Genomic DNA, 13,799 nt, shown 5'->3' on the forward strand with positions numbered 1-13,799 from the left:
CTCGCTAGTCAGCCAGGCTGTTCTAGAGTCACATTCTCGCCTCAGGGCGCCCCTCGAGGACCCACGGGAATGCCCGCTAACACTCTCCTCAGAAGTGGCTACGCACTCCCTGCACGGCAGTGGCTCCCAAGTGGTGAGGACAGCCTGTGACTCCCCCGCAGGGCTCCCTTCCCCACCCTGTGTCGTGTGGCTCCAGGTGGCCCCTGGCCCCAGAGCAGAGTTCCCGGCGCAGGCGTCAGGCCAGCTGTAAGGGGCACTCAGCCATTCAGGCCTGCCCACAGCCCACCAACACTCAAGTCTGCCAGCCTTCCGGAAGCAACACAACATGGAAGTGTCCAGTGCGGCTCTTGGCGCCTGGGGAAGACAGTGTCTGGGTGGGGAGGAGACAAATGCCCTTTGCCCTGCAGGAAGCTGGGGAGGCAGAGAGGGCTACCAGCATGTGCATGCCAGGCAGGCCTTATCACTCCTCACTTTACTTCCCTGCTCAGCGTGTCAGTGGAAAGGCACGTAGAGGAGGTGATGCCTTCGGCATGTAGTTCCCTGGGTGTCCAGCCGCACTGGGCGAAGGGCCCAGGGTGCCGGCGCTGGGCAGTACCGTAATGTCACATGATGACGGCGAGGGACATCCCAAGGAGTTCCTCCACCCTCAGCAGTGGGAGCCGACGGAGGTAATAGGGGCCGGCTCTGACCTCAGTGTAAAGGTGGTGCACACGCACACACGGCACACACACACACACAGGGCACATACACACACGGGACATATGTACACAGGGGGCATATGCACACACGCACACACACACACGGGGTGGGTGCACGCACACACAGGGCATGTGCACACACACACACACGGGGCACACGTACACACAGGGCACATGCATGTGCACACACACGGGGCGCATGCACGCATGCACACACGGGGCACATGCATGCATGCACACACACGGGGCATATGTGCGCACACGCATGGGGCACACGCACGCACACCCTCTCTCTAGGCAATGGCAGCTCCCCCCACAGTCTCCAGGGTCCAAGGCTATAGAAGGGAGAATGCAGGAGGGAGTCGGGGAGTGGAGACCAGGGCAGAGACCCGGGAGTTGGAAAGGAGTCGGATGGCACAGCTGAGCTAGGAGAAGAACAGGTTTTACAGTCCCATGGCTTCATACAACGGGATGAGAGGTGGTGCTCCGAGGTGAGCTGCTGCAGGACAGGGCACAGAGAGTGGATGGGGCACACGGGGTTCCAGGTGCCGAGGAGAGAGGGATGAAGCTCTGGGCATTAGAACACTTGGGGGACAAGGGATTCAGGGCTCTGAGCATGGAGCAGCTCACCCCTCAAGCCCTGGGGCACGGCGGCACCCCTTTGGCTAGCTCCGGGCCCCACTGCGCATTGGCTGGCCTGTGCCCCCCAGGAAGTGATCCCGGTTGTCCAGAGGGCGCCGCGGTCTGCAGGGCCACAGGTGTGTCGGTGGCCACAGTTCACTGTCTTAGCAGCAAACTGTGCTCAAGAGGGAACGGGAGAGAAGCCATTAGCCCCGCAGCAGGGAGGCGACAGAGATGGATGGAAGAGGCAGCTGTGAGCCAGCCGCGAAGAGGATTGTAGATGCATTGAGTGACAGCTCAGCTCAGCAGGCTCTGCACAGCACCTCCTCTCTGTTACCCAGTACCTAACAGCCAGGAACACGTTCCACACCCAGACGGGGCCCTCGGCCCTGGCCACAAGGAGCTTTTCCCATCTCCCTCCTGCCAGGGGCCCTGCCTGACTGGGGACTAGCCAGGAAAAGAAAGGGGCATGTTTACTGCTCTGGAGGGGGGCGAGAGGTGCTGCCCTGGCTGGCAGGGACCAGAGTGCCTGCCTGGGTTCCCATTACGGGGAGAGGCTGAGTCCTGGGTCTACCCAGGCTGCGAAGCCCGCCCCCCCGCAACAGGCCTGGTGCTTTGGGGGGGGGGGTCACGACACCTCCCGAGGGACCTGCAGGAGCAGCAGAGCATAGACCACCTCTGTGCCTCCCCCCAGCCACCGCCTGGCTCTGCAGGGCCTGCCCGGGGGTCACTCACGTGCAGGCTGGGGTGGTACGTGAGGATTCCATTATCGCACAGCGTCACATACTTCTTCTTCCACTCCTTGTTGAGGGACTTGCCGCTGCGCTTCAGGAGAATGCCCTGCAGGAGAGGAGTCGAGAACCTCAAATCCTGCCCTGGCCCAGTGCTGCCCCCCGACCCCTACCACCCTCAGACTTCCCCTATTGGGACAATGTCCCTGGCACCGCCCCCCCACCCCTACCACCCTCAGACTTCCCCTTGTGGGACAACATTCCTGGCACCGCCCCCCCCTACCCCTACCACCCCGGGAGCACCCCTCATGGGACACCGTCCCTGGCACTGCCCCATCCCTACCACCCCGGGAGCACCCCTCGTGGGACACTGTCCCTAGCATCCCCTCCCCCTACCGCCCCGGGAGCACCCCTCGTGGGACTTTGCCCCTAGCACCCCCTCCCCCTACCACCCCGGGAGCACCCCTCGTGGGACACCATCCCTGGCACCGCCCCCCTCACCCCTACCACCCCGGGAGCACCCCTTGTGGGACACCGTCCCTGGCACCGCCCCATCCCTACCACCCCGGGAGCACCCCTCGTGGGACACTGTCCCTAGCATCCCCTCCCCCTACCGCCCCGGGAGCACCCCTCGTGGGACTTTGCCCCTAGCACCCCCTCCCCCTACCACCCCGGGAGCACCCCTTGTGGGACACCGTCCCTGGCACCGCCCCCCCCACCCCTACCACCCTCAGACTTCCCCTCGTGGGACAACGTTCCTGGCACCGCCCCCCCCACCCCTACCGCCTTGGGAGCAGTCCTCGTGGGACACCATCTCTGGCGTCACCCCATCCCTACCACCCTGGGAGCACCCCTCATGGGACACTGTTCCTAGCACCCCTCCCCCTACCACTCCGGGAGCACCCCTCGTGGGACACTATCCCTGGCACCGCCCCCCACCCCTACCACCCCGGGAGCACCCCTCATGGGACACCGTCCCTGGCACCGCCCCATCCCTACCACCCCGGGAGCACCCCTCGTGGGACACTGTCCCTAGCATCCCCTCCCCCTACCGCCCCGGGAGCACCCCGCGTGGGACTTTGCCCCTAGCACCCCCTCCCCCTACCACCCCGGGAGCACCCCTCGTGGGACACCATCCCTGGCACCGCCCCCCCACCCCTACCACCCTCAGATTTCCCCTCGTGGGACAACGTCCCTGGCACCACCCCCCCACCCCTACTGCCTTGGGAGCACCCCTCGTGGGACACCATCTCTGGTGCCACCCCATCCCCACTGCCCTGGGAGCACCCCTCGTGGGACACCATCCCTGGCACTGCCCCATCCCTACTACCCTCGGAATGCCCCTCGTGGGACACCCTCCCTGGCACTGCATCCCCTTCCCCCCCACTTCTACCGCCCTGGGAGCACCCCTCGTGGGACACCATCCCTGGCACCACCCCAACCCTACCGCCCCGGGAGCACCAACATCTACCCGGGCGGTGCGGCCCACGACTCCTCTCCCCCCCGCCAACATCTACCCCGGCCGGCGCGGCCCATGCCCCCCCACCCTCCCTCTTGCCGCTCTCCACACCCCACTCAGGCCTTCTCATGCCCGCACCCCAGCCGTGCTCCCTAGCAGCTCCTGAGTTGGGAGGCAAACCTCCAGTGCCAAGCAGCCTGCAGCACACAGTGAAAACACACAATGAGCTCCCAGGCCTGCCTCTCCCCTGCCATCGGCTGGGCCCAGGAGGCTGGCAGAGGGCATGGGGCAGACACTGTAGCAAGGGGCATCAGGGACTCCTGTCCCCAGGGTAGAAGCCAGATAGCAGGGCGCAGCCTATGGCTCCTCTTGAGTTGTCTGGCTTCATTTCTCATCCCCTCTGAGCAGCTGCTCAGCCCAGCTCTTCCTGGATCAGGCAGCGAGGCCCTGGGGCTGACACTTTTCCCTGGGCTGTGGCTGCCTGAAGGGGTGTCCACCCTGCCCCCTGCCCGAGGGGTCCATTCGGCCCATTAACGCGTGGCTGCACCCAAGGGAAAGCCGGCGCGCTGCCGAAGCCCAGCGGGGAGAGGAGTTGAGCTGGGTTTATAAAGCCAGGGATGCTGGCAGTAGAAGGCAGCTGCAGTCACTTGGTCGGAGCAGGGAGGGGTGTCCACAGTTACTCCCCAAGAGCAGGGAGGCTGGTGAACCTGGAGTGAGGGGAAGCCAGGAAGGTAGGGGAAGGCTCGGGGAAAGCAGCACAGCAGAACAGTGCAGGCCGTGGCTGCTGATCGGAGGGTCCTTGAGCTGGAACCCGGAGTAGAGGGCGGGCCCGGGTTCCCCTACCAGCCACTGGGGATGTGGCCCAGGCCAGGCAGAGGACAGTGACTGCCTGGGATGGTTACATCCCCCCTTTCCCTCCAGAAGGGGACACTGCATAGCGACCTGGCCGGAGGCTGATGATGAAGAGGAGGCTGCAGTTCCTGGAGTGAGAGGGGCTGCAGGGCAAGACCGCCCGAGGAGGGTGCAATGCCTGGCAAAGTTAATCCCCAGGATGGCCAGGAGGCGGTGCTGTGTCTGCACCAGGGCACTGCAGTGCTGCAGCTATACGGCTGTAGGCGTGTAGACACACACTACAGCGACTGTTGCTATAGTAACTCCACCTCCCTAAGCAATAGTGGTGTTCTTCCACCGACCTGCACTGGCGCTTAGGGCGGCACAGCTGTGAATTGCGCACATGCCTGAGTGCCAGACTGTGTCAAGCTACGCTTGAAATGCAGCCCAGACCTGAGCCTGTCGGGCCCCTGGGGTCAAGCACAACCAGCTAAAGGAGTTAAAGCACCTACAGTCCTTGCTAATCTAGTTAGGCAAACAAACCTCACCAAGGGGAGGGAGATGGGAACCAGAGACTGCTCTGCAGACACCGATAGCAAGAAGGGCCTCCTAGATGGTGCTACAGCCAAATCAAGAGGAGTGCTCAGCACGGGAGGCCAGGAGCGAACTGGGAAACAAAAACAAGAAAGGAAAATGGAGTCGGGGAACAAAGCTGGACCTAGCCCATTGTTGGCCCAAATGCCACTGCCTAACTGCACCTAGCAGGCCACCAGCACCGCAGAAACCTGGATCGAAAACCTCCAGACTGCTAGATCAAGTCAACTTTGGGACCCAGTCCCACTGCCTCAACTCCATCAGAAAGACCCAACACAGGACACCTCCAGGGGCAGCAGTGAAACTATCATTGTCAACCGGCCAACATGACACAGGAGAGGCAGAAGCGTTTAGCAAATATTTCTGTTCAGTATTTGGGAAGAAGTTGGATGATATACTCACCATTCACAATGAGACGGAAATACTTCCTATTTTTACAGGAACTGGGGAGGATGTTAAACAGCAGCTGCTGAAGCTAAACATCTTCAGACTCAGATAACTTGCGCCCAGGAGTTCTGAGAGAATCTGCCGAGGTGGTTTCTGAGCCATGAATGTTGATTTTTAAGAAATCCTGGGACACCGGAGAAGTCCAGAGGACTGGGAAAATGTGAATGCTGTGCCAGTATTTAAAAAGGGTGAAAGGGAAGGCCCCAGTGGCTATGGGCTGGACAGCCTGACACTGATACCAGGCAAAATCATGGAAAGGCCAGTTTGGAAAGAAATCAGATAAGCATTAAAGGACTGCAGCATGATTAATGCCAATCAACAGTGTTTTATAGAAAACAGATCCTGTCAGACAAGCCTGATACTATTTTTGATGAGATCATGAGTTTCATTGAGAAAGTTACCTGTGTTGATAACCATGCTTAGACCTCTGCAAGCACCTTGTTACCGTATGACATTCTGATTAAAAAATTACTACTACATACAATCAACATAGCTGATAAAAAATGGAGTAAAAACTGGTTACATGATAGATCACAAAAAGTAACTGTAAACAGTGAATTATCATCCAATGACGGTCTTTCTAGAGGTGTCTCACATGGATCACTCTTGGCCCAAATCCATCCAATATCTTTATCAATGATCTGGAAAAACACATAAAATGATGCTGGTAAAATCTGAAGAGGACACAAAATTGGTGGAGTGGTAAATGATGGTTGGGACAGGTCAGTTATACAAACCTATCAGTATCAGCCAATGCAAGGTCCTACATCTAGGAACAAAGAAGACAGGCCAAATGTGCAGGGAGTCTGTCTCCTGACAGTGAAAAGAACGTATGGGTCATGGTGGAAATGGAGAGAACATCAGTGCTCGGTGCGATCTGTAGCTGAGAGGGTGAATGCAATCCAGGGATATAGATGCAAGGAGATATCAAGTTGGAGCACGAAGATGATACTGACTCTGCCCAAGGCATTAGTGCGACCATGACTGGATACCGTGTCCAATTCTGGTGTCCACACTTCCAAAGGATGTTGACAAATTGGAAAGAGCCACAAGAATCATTCGAGGCCTGGAAAACCTGCTTATCATGAGAGACTAAAGGAGCTCGATCTAGTTTATCTCTGAGATAAAGGAGTGACTTGACCATGGGGTCTACAAGTAACTAGTGGAGAAGAGATTTCTGATAACCAAGAGTTCTTTGCTCTGTCAGACAAAGGCAGAATGAGATCCGATGGCTGGAAGCTGAGGCGAGATACATTCAGACTAGGAACAGGGCACCAAACGTTTATAGTGAGGTCTTTTACCCTGGGAACAACTGACCTAAGGATGTAGTGAATTCTCCATCGCTTGGAGTCTAAATCAAAGCCAGATCTCTTTCTAATAGCTCAGGGAGTCGTTATGGGCTTGACTCAGGAACCACTGGGCAAGATTCCCTATCTCAGCTATGTAGGAGGTCATAATGGCCCCTGCTGGCTTTTTAACATCTGACTCCTCCAGCCAGATCCTGCTAATATTTGCTGCAAACCAAAAATTCTACCATGTAAACAAAGGCCAAGTGTAACTGCCCCTGTTCTCCTTGAAAAGTCTGGATCCTGATGTGCCTGGGTGCAACAGCATTGCAAACAAAGTCATTGACTGCTAGTACCCTGCTACCCCTTGCCAGTGCTGGCCTCAACCCCAAACTGTGCTGTCTAGAGAGACAACAAATGCAGCTGCTCCTAACCCACTATGCAAATCAGGACCACAACAAATCTTGGCACACGAGAAGGCAGGTATCAGCGTCGTGTTTTTCCAAGACTATTGAGCTAAGGTGCCCCAGATTCCAGATATTTCCAGTGGAGTTTGCATCAGCTGGACTTGCTCTTTATTTAGATTGTACAAATTGAGGGTTCAGGGCCAAAACCTTGCAAGCTCCATTTAGATCCAGGTTTTTGCAGCACGGCTGGGTTGGGACGCATGGGGCTCCAGACGTTTTCAGGGCAGTGGAAGCAGACAGACTTGTTCTGTACTGAGGCATTAGAAATTGGGCGGGTTGGAGAAAGAAGTGGGAGGGAGCAAGGGCTGGATCCAGGTTTTCGTGACACTGCAGTGTGGCTTGCACCAGGGCTCACTGTTCTGTGGCTGGACTTGTTCTCTGGGTTGGGGCTGGACCTAGAAGCAGTTAGGGAGATCCAGCTTTCCCATTTCCTGAAAAAATGGAGCAAAATCCCAATCCTACACAGAAAAAGAAATAAGGAGCTGAGGAGAGAAAGGAGGGAGGAGAAGGACAAAGCCCAGGTGAGATGCAGCAGCCACATGTGAACCCAGGGCAGAACCATCACAAACGGGGGGGTCCACCCCCAAAGGGCTGGAGACCTCTGTGCTAGCACATCCCACTCACACGCATGCTCTGTGCACACAATGCCCCAGCTCCCCCCACAGAATCCTCAACCCCACATACTCACACACACACACACACACACACTCTCCACAAATCCTGCATGTTCCCAACAGCCACACACATCCCTACAGCTGATCTACCCAGGCCTGCCCTGGGGAGTCCTGTACGTTCTGAATCCTTTGCTGGCTCCTTTTCCCCAGAGTGACTGTCCCAGAAGGGAAGAGGCCTGGAGGGATGAACCACAGGCCAGTCCACCGCCTCTGAGGCACCTCCCCTGCCCCGCGAGGCTGGACTGTGTGACTGTCTCGGCGTGTTGTGTTCGGATTGGGTGGTGCACAGCAAACGCAGTGGCAGCAGCAGCAGCAATATGCAGTGTAATGAGGCAGGGAGCCACGATGGCCCCCAAAGGACTCGTTCACTCCACAAATCTCCCTTCCACTCACTTTTCGCTAAGAATTTTAACACCAAACTTAATTGTAAAGTCGTGTATTGATTGGAAAATGCAAATGGCAATTTAAATGTAATCTCAGCTCCCAGCATGGTCCCAGATCCCGAGGAGGAGGAGTCCCTGTCCCCGGCTCTGGGCCCCATTGAAGAAGCCAGCCCAGCCAGAGCTGGCCCAGGGACCCCAGGCCCTCAGGGCTGACTATGTGACTGCACACTTAGCAGCAGCAGCTGCAGGAGGAAGGGGATGCGTGTTTGTTCCCAGTAACCACCAGCTGGGAACAGCAGCCTCCCAGCCCAGCTAGCCCAGTTCTCAGTGACAAGCATCCAGCCACAAATGTCCTCTCCCCACTCAGTGTGGGCCTGGGCCTGCCAAGGCCACAGGATGGGCACCAGGTGGGGAGCTGAAGCCTCAGGTGCAGCACCCCCTGCACCAGCAGAGGTCAGAGGGGAAGGGCTAGAGAGAGGAGGTTGGACTCCTTCGTCTCACACGGGGGCCATGGTGTTGGGTGCCTCCAGCTCTGGAGACTGCGACTGGAGTTTGGGGGAGATGAACATTGGCTCACATTCTGGGGGTGCTGTGATTGGCAGGGCTCGGTGGCTGCCACCAGCTTCCTGCAGGGCAGTGCTGCTCCCCGGTACAGTAGTCTTCCCGACTGGTGCAAAAGCATCCCCCAAACTCATTCTCTCCGGGATTCTCTTAACCAGCCTCCTATCTGAGCACGCAGCCCACTCGCTCAGGGCCCTGCGGCTCTGCACCGAAGCTGGGATGAATTCAGCCACCTAGAAAGGTCACTAGGCAGATTGGACTGAGAATAAGGGAGGTCACCTATGAGTAGCATGACTTCCCCCATGTACTGGCCATGCCTGCTGGATAGCATTCTAGCGGAGGCCGCACATGCCCAGGCAGAAGGTCCCACTTTCCAGCCACCTCACTTAGCCCATATCCATCCTCAGTCCCTCTGCATCAGTGGGAGGGCGTTAGCACCTCCACAGTTCCACAGCCAGCTGTCACGCGAGCTGTGACACTCTGGAGAGTGGGGATCTGCTGAGGGGATAGTGCTGAGATCCCCACTCCCCTCGGAAGGAACAACCCCAAGAGAGCTGAGCAGCGGTTACAAGGTTTGCACTTCTCGGCAACAGCTTCCGAAGCCCTGGCGGCTGCTCTGCATTTGGAATATCGGGCCCTCACGACCTCTCTGCACGGGAGCCCTGAACCAGAGTGCGAGGCAAGACTGCATCCTTCCCACACCCCTGCTGAGGCTCTGAGAACCACTCACAGCAGGTTTACAGCCAGCTCCTCCCCACAGACGCTGGGGAATGGATCTTAGCCTCTCTTCCTTTACGAATAAACTCACTTGCCTTTGTATGGCTCTGGCCACACGCTCTTTGCTAGCAGCAGCAAAGTGGTGATTTCACAGCGCAGTCGTTTCTCATGGGACGGACGGGTCCCTGGAAAGGGGGTTGTGGTTAGGGCTGAGCCGTATTCTACCATCTCCAGGGCCCACCAGTTCATTGGATGCAACACCATGCAGAAATAAAATGGGACTGTGGTCCTCAGAGCCTCAGGGAAGGGGACCTGTCTCAGCATCCACTGGTCCCCAGCTCTCTGCAGAGACATCAGAAATGCTGCTTCCCAGAAGCGGCCAGTGTTGGCCCTGGGAGAGCTGTCTCAAGGTGGCACCTGGAGAAAGGATGGTCCAGTGGTTGGGGCTCTACTCTGGGACCCAGAAGACCTGGGTTCAGGTTCCTGTTTGGCCAGTTACTCCTAGGGCCGGTCCCTTCGTGTCTGTGGGCCAGTTCCCTGATGAGCACTCTTGCCTGCCTATAGTGAGGGCGAATGCAGGAAGCCAGTCAGAATGTGAGGCACTCCACGCTGCAGTGACAGGGCCAGAGAAACAAGGAAAAGGTACCTGCTGCCATCCCTCAGGCAGGCTGAGATCCTCTGAGCCGGGCTGCTGGCCAGGGCCTGTCAAAGCCTGCGGGCTCTGCTGACACCCATCAGAGGCAGCGTGCCATGCAAGCAGAGCCGGCCTGGCCTGGCTGGGAAAGCCCAGGAGGAGCTGTAACTGGCATGCTGGGGCGGTGCAGGGATCTCAGTCACCCCACAAGGGTTCGGGTCAGAGGTATGACCTAGGAGCCATCACAGCTCTGAGAGCTGGAGCCCTGGGAGAACATCTGGAAGAAGTGAAGGGAGGCCCTGATCCAAGCCATGGGCGCCGCCCTCCCAGCTGAAGGGTCTGTGGGCACCTGATCAGAGACGGCTCTGCACACTCCTCGGACAAGGAGAGAACAGAGCTTGTGCACTCTGTTGGGCTGCTACAAGCAAAGACTTTACACTTCCCATCCAAGCACGCGGGGCCTTTCCACAGCGAGCGCAGCGACTGCAGAGGCATCGCTCTCTTCTTGCTCTCAGGGCGACAGCAGTGCAGGCCGAGCGTCCCCGGGCCCACCTAGCAGGGCAGGCGGTTCCTCCACGCTGTGACACCCCAGAAGCCCAAGCACATCCCGGTGCTGCTGCACAGGATCTGTCCACCCAGCAGTTCAGACTGCCGCTCCCCATCATACCTGAACCTCCCTGACTGACCACATCTGCACTCCCCTTGGCAACGAGGACAAGTCCCACAATCTCCTTGGGCCAGGGACTGTCTGGGACACGTTTGTACAGAGCCCGGCACAACAGGGCCCCAGCCTCTATGTTCCACCAGAGTTGCCAATTCTCATTATTTTACTGTGGTTTCTGCAGCAGTTTGTGCTTCTCCGAAAGCCCCAGCTCCTGGAGTCCAGTGAACATGGAGAATTGCAACTTTCCAAGGCCAGTCTTGAGGGCTGACTCGTGAGCACAGATGGGGTACAGCTTTGTCCCTACACACAGGAATTCTGCCCAGCACCTTCCTCTGCCCCTCCCGCCTGGCAGCCTGCACAGGGGTAAGGGCACAGCACATGAACCCATCCACTAAGGACCCACTCTGACCTGACACTGCTTCTAAAAGGAGGGGGTGGATCAGCTCTAGGAATAATGGGGGACAGGTCTCTGGCCTGCGTTACACCGGGGGTCAGAGGAGATGGTCATGTGACCCTTCTTCCAGTCAGAGTGGGCAGCAACAATGGCCAGGTTCCATATCTAGGGGTTCCTCTTCAACAATACAACACAAAACCAACTCGAACCCCAACCCAGTGACCCGGGTCAATCACACATCACCCCTGGGCACCTCAAAGAGGCAAAACTACCCCTGTCACAAGCACAAAGGTCTCTGTTGGCCTTGGCATCCATGAACCTTGGGAACGTGATGGTGCCGGGGTGGCTGTGGGGCTGCAGATATGTTCATCCCACAGCAGACGCCTGCAGAGGGGCTGGGAGAGCCAGGGCCAGCACACGACCCCTGCAGTGGGGCCCAGGGATGCAGCCAGCCCCACAAGCGAGGGAGAAGGGGGAGTAAGGGGAAGGGATGGCCAGATGCCACCAGCTAACAGAAACAGGATTAAACAGCCCATGGGGACCTCAGATCGAGCTCCACTTTGGTGGGGAGGAGAGGACTCAATGAGCAGACCCCTCCCCATCGCCCTAGAGCCAGCCACAGACCCCTCCCCATCGCCCCAGAGCCAACCACAAACCCCTCCCCATCGCCCAAGAGCCAACCACAGACCCCTCCCCAGAGCCAGCCACAGACGCCTCCCCACCACCCCAGAGCCAGCCAGACACCTCCCCATCGCCTCAGAGCCAACCACAGACCCCTCTCCAGAGCCAATTGCAGACCCCTCCCCATCGCCCCAGAGCCAACCGCAGACCCCTCCCCATCACCCAAGAGCCAACCACAGACCCCTCCCCAGAGCCAACCGCAGACCCCTCCCCATCGTCCCAGAGCCAACCACAAACCCCTCCCCAGAGCCAACCGCAGACCCCTCCCCATCACCCCAGAGCCAGCCACAGACCCCTCCCCAGAGCCAACCGCAGACCCCTCCCCATCGTCCCAGAGCCAACCGCAAACCCCTCCCCAGAGCCAACCGCAAACCCCTCCCCATTGCCCCAGAGCCAACCACAGACCCCTCCCCATCATCCGAGCTAGCCGCAGACCCCTCCACATCGTCCCAGAGCCAGAGTTGCCCTCGGCTCTCCCTATCCCCGGAACCAAACTTGCCCTGGCTGCACCTTCCCACAATTGACCCAGACCTGGCCTGGCCTTCCCCACCTGAGCTGCCACAGGAACAGAATGATGCCTGGCCCCTCCCTTCCCCTTCGCTCGCTGCCCTGGGGCCCCTCCCCGTGACTACACAGGAGCTGCCGCTGGCCCCACTCCCACCATCCGCCACCCTGGAGCCTGGGCTCAGAACCACATCTGGGGCTGCAGGCTGCAGTCACGGCTCCTCCAGCTCTCCAGCCACCCCAAGGAAGGAGCAGAACCTGAGCTGCTCAGCGTGAATTGGCGTACTCTGGCCATGCAGGCCCGGCCACGGCGCGCTGCTCCGCATCATGAGGTCAGAGCCTGCGTGTCCTCAGACAGCAAACCCCAGCCAGGAGCCGGAGCCAGCGGCCACCCGCCCGCAGCCAGGAGCCGGAGCCAGCGGCCGCCTGCCCGCCCGCCTGCAGCCAGGAGCCGGAGCCAGCGGCCGCCCGCCCGCAGCCAGGAGCCGGAGCCAGTGGCCGCCCGCCCACCCGCCCACAGCCAGGAGCCAGAGCCAGCGGCCGCCTGCCGACAGCCAGGAGCCGGAGCCATCAGCCACCCACCCGCCCGCCCGCAGCCAGGAGCCGGAGCCAGCGGCTGCCCGCCAGCCCGCCCGCAGCCAGGAGCCGGAGCCAGCGGCTGCCCGCCAGCCCGCCCGCAGCCAGGAGCCGGAGCCAGCGGCCGCCCGCCCGCAGCCAGGAGCCGGAGCCAGCGGCTGCCCGCCCACCAGCCCGCAGCCAGGAGCCGGAGCCAGTGGCCGCCTGCCGACAGCCAGGAGCCGGAGCCATCAGCCGCCCACCCGCCCGCCCGCAGCCAGGAGCCAGAGCCAGCGGCTGCCCGCCAGCCCGCCCGCAGCCAGGAGCCGGAGCCAGCGGCCGCCCGCCAGCCCGCCCGCAGCCAGGAGCCGGAGCCAGCGGCCGCCCGCCCGCAGCAGGAGCCAGAGCCAACGGCCGCCCGCCCGCAGCCAGGAGCCGGAGCCAGCGGCCGCCCGCCCGCAGCCAGGAGCCGGAGCCAGCGGCTGAGCCACGGTGGCGCTCTGCTGACCTCTGCTGGGCAGCATTAGGACCAGCAGGAGTATGGCAAATACCCACGCAGCAGGTGCATATGCACAAGGGGGCACAGGTGGGGGCTGCTCACGCACACACACACGCTGAACGCAGAGCCAGTGACAGCGACACATGCATGGAAACACAATGAGCCTGAGACAGACACTCCCCCTGCTACCACTTGGACGCCCATGCGGCCTGACCCAGCGTGCACCCATGGCACATCCATTCAGCACGCCCCACCCCAGCACAGCTAGGAGGGTCAGGGAATCCAAACCTGCTTAATGGGAATGGCTCGCCCGCTGCCGATACTGTCCGCCTTGCACTCCGGCACCTTCTTCTCCCGCTCCGGGTCTGTGCCCTTTCGAGACTGGAAGAGAAGAGACAC

At 59.8% G+C, this 13,799-nt stretch overlaps 1 protein-coding gene across 2 annotated transcripts in view; it reads right to left on the reverse strand.

Moving 5' to 3' along the window:
• AGAP3 (ArfGAP with GTPase domain, ankyrin repeat and PH domain 3) overlaps positions 1 to 13,799 on the reverse strand; it is a 228,033-nt gene that overhangs the window by 92,516 nt on the left and 121,718 nt on the right. For both annotated transcript variants that reach the window (XM_030546568.1, XM_030546569.1), the window contains exons 9-10: positions 13,689 to 13,781; positions 2,055 to 2,159 (exon numbers count right to left, since the gene is read on the reverse strand). In XM_030546568.1, coding sequence (XP_030402428.1) covers positions 2,055 to 2,159; positions 13,689 to 13,781 — 198 coding nt within the window. The remainder of the gene's footprint in view (positions 1 to 2,054; positions 2,160 to 13,688; positions 13,782 to 13,799) is intronic.

This window comes from Gopherus evgoodei, unplaced genomic scaffold, assembly GCF_007399415.2.
Source record: "Gopherus evgoodei ecotype Sinaloan lineage unplaced genomic scaffold, rGopEvg1_v1.p scaffold_47_arrow_ctg1, whole genome shotgun sequence".
Taxonomy (NCBI): Eukaryota; Metazoa; Chordata; order Testudines; family Testudinidae; genus Gopherus; species Gopherus evgoodei.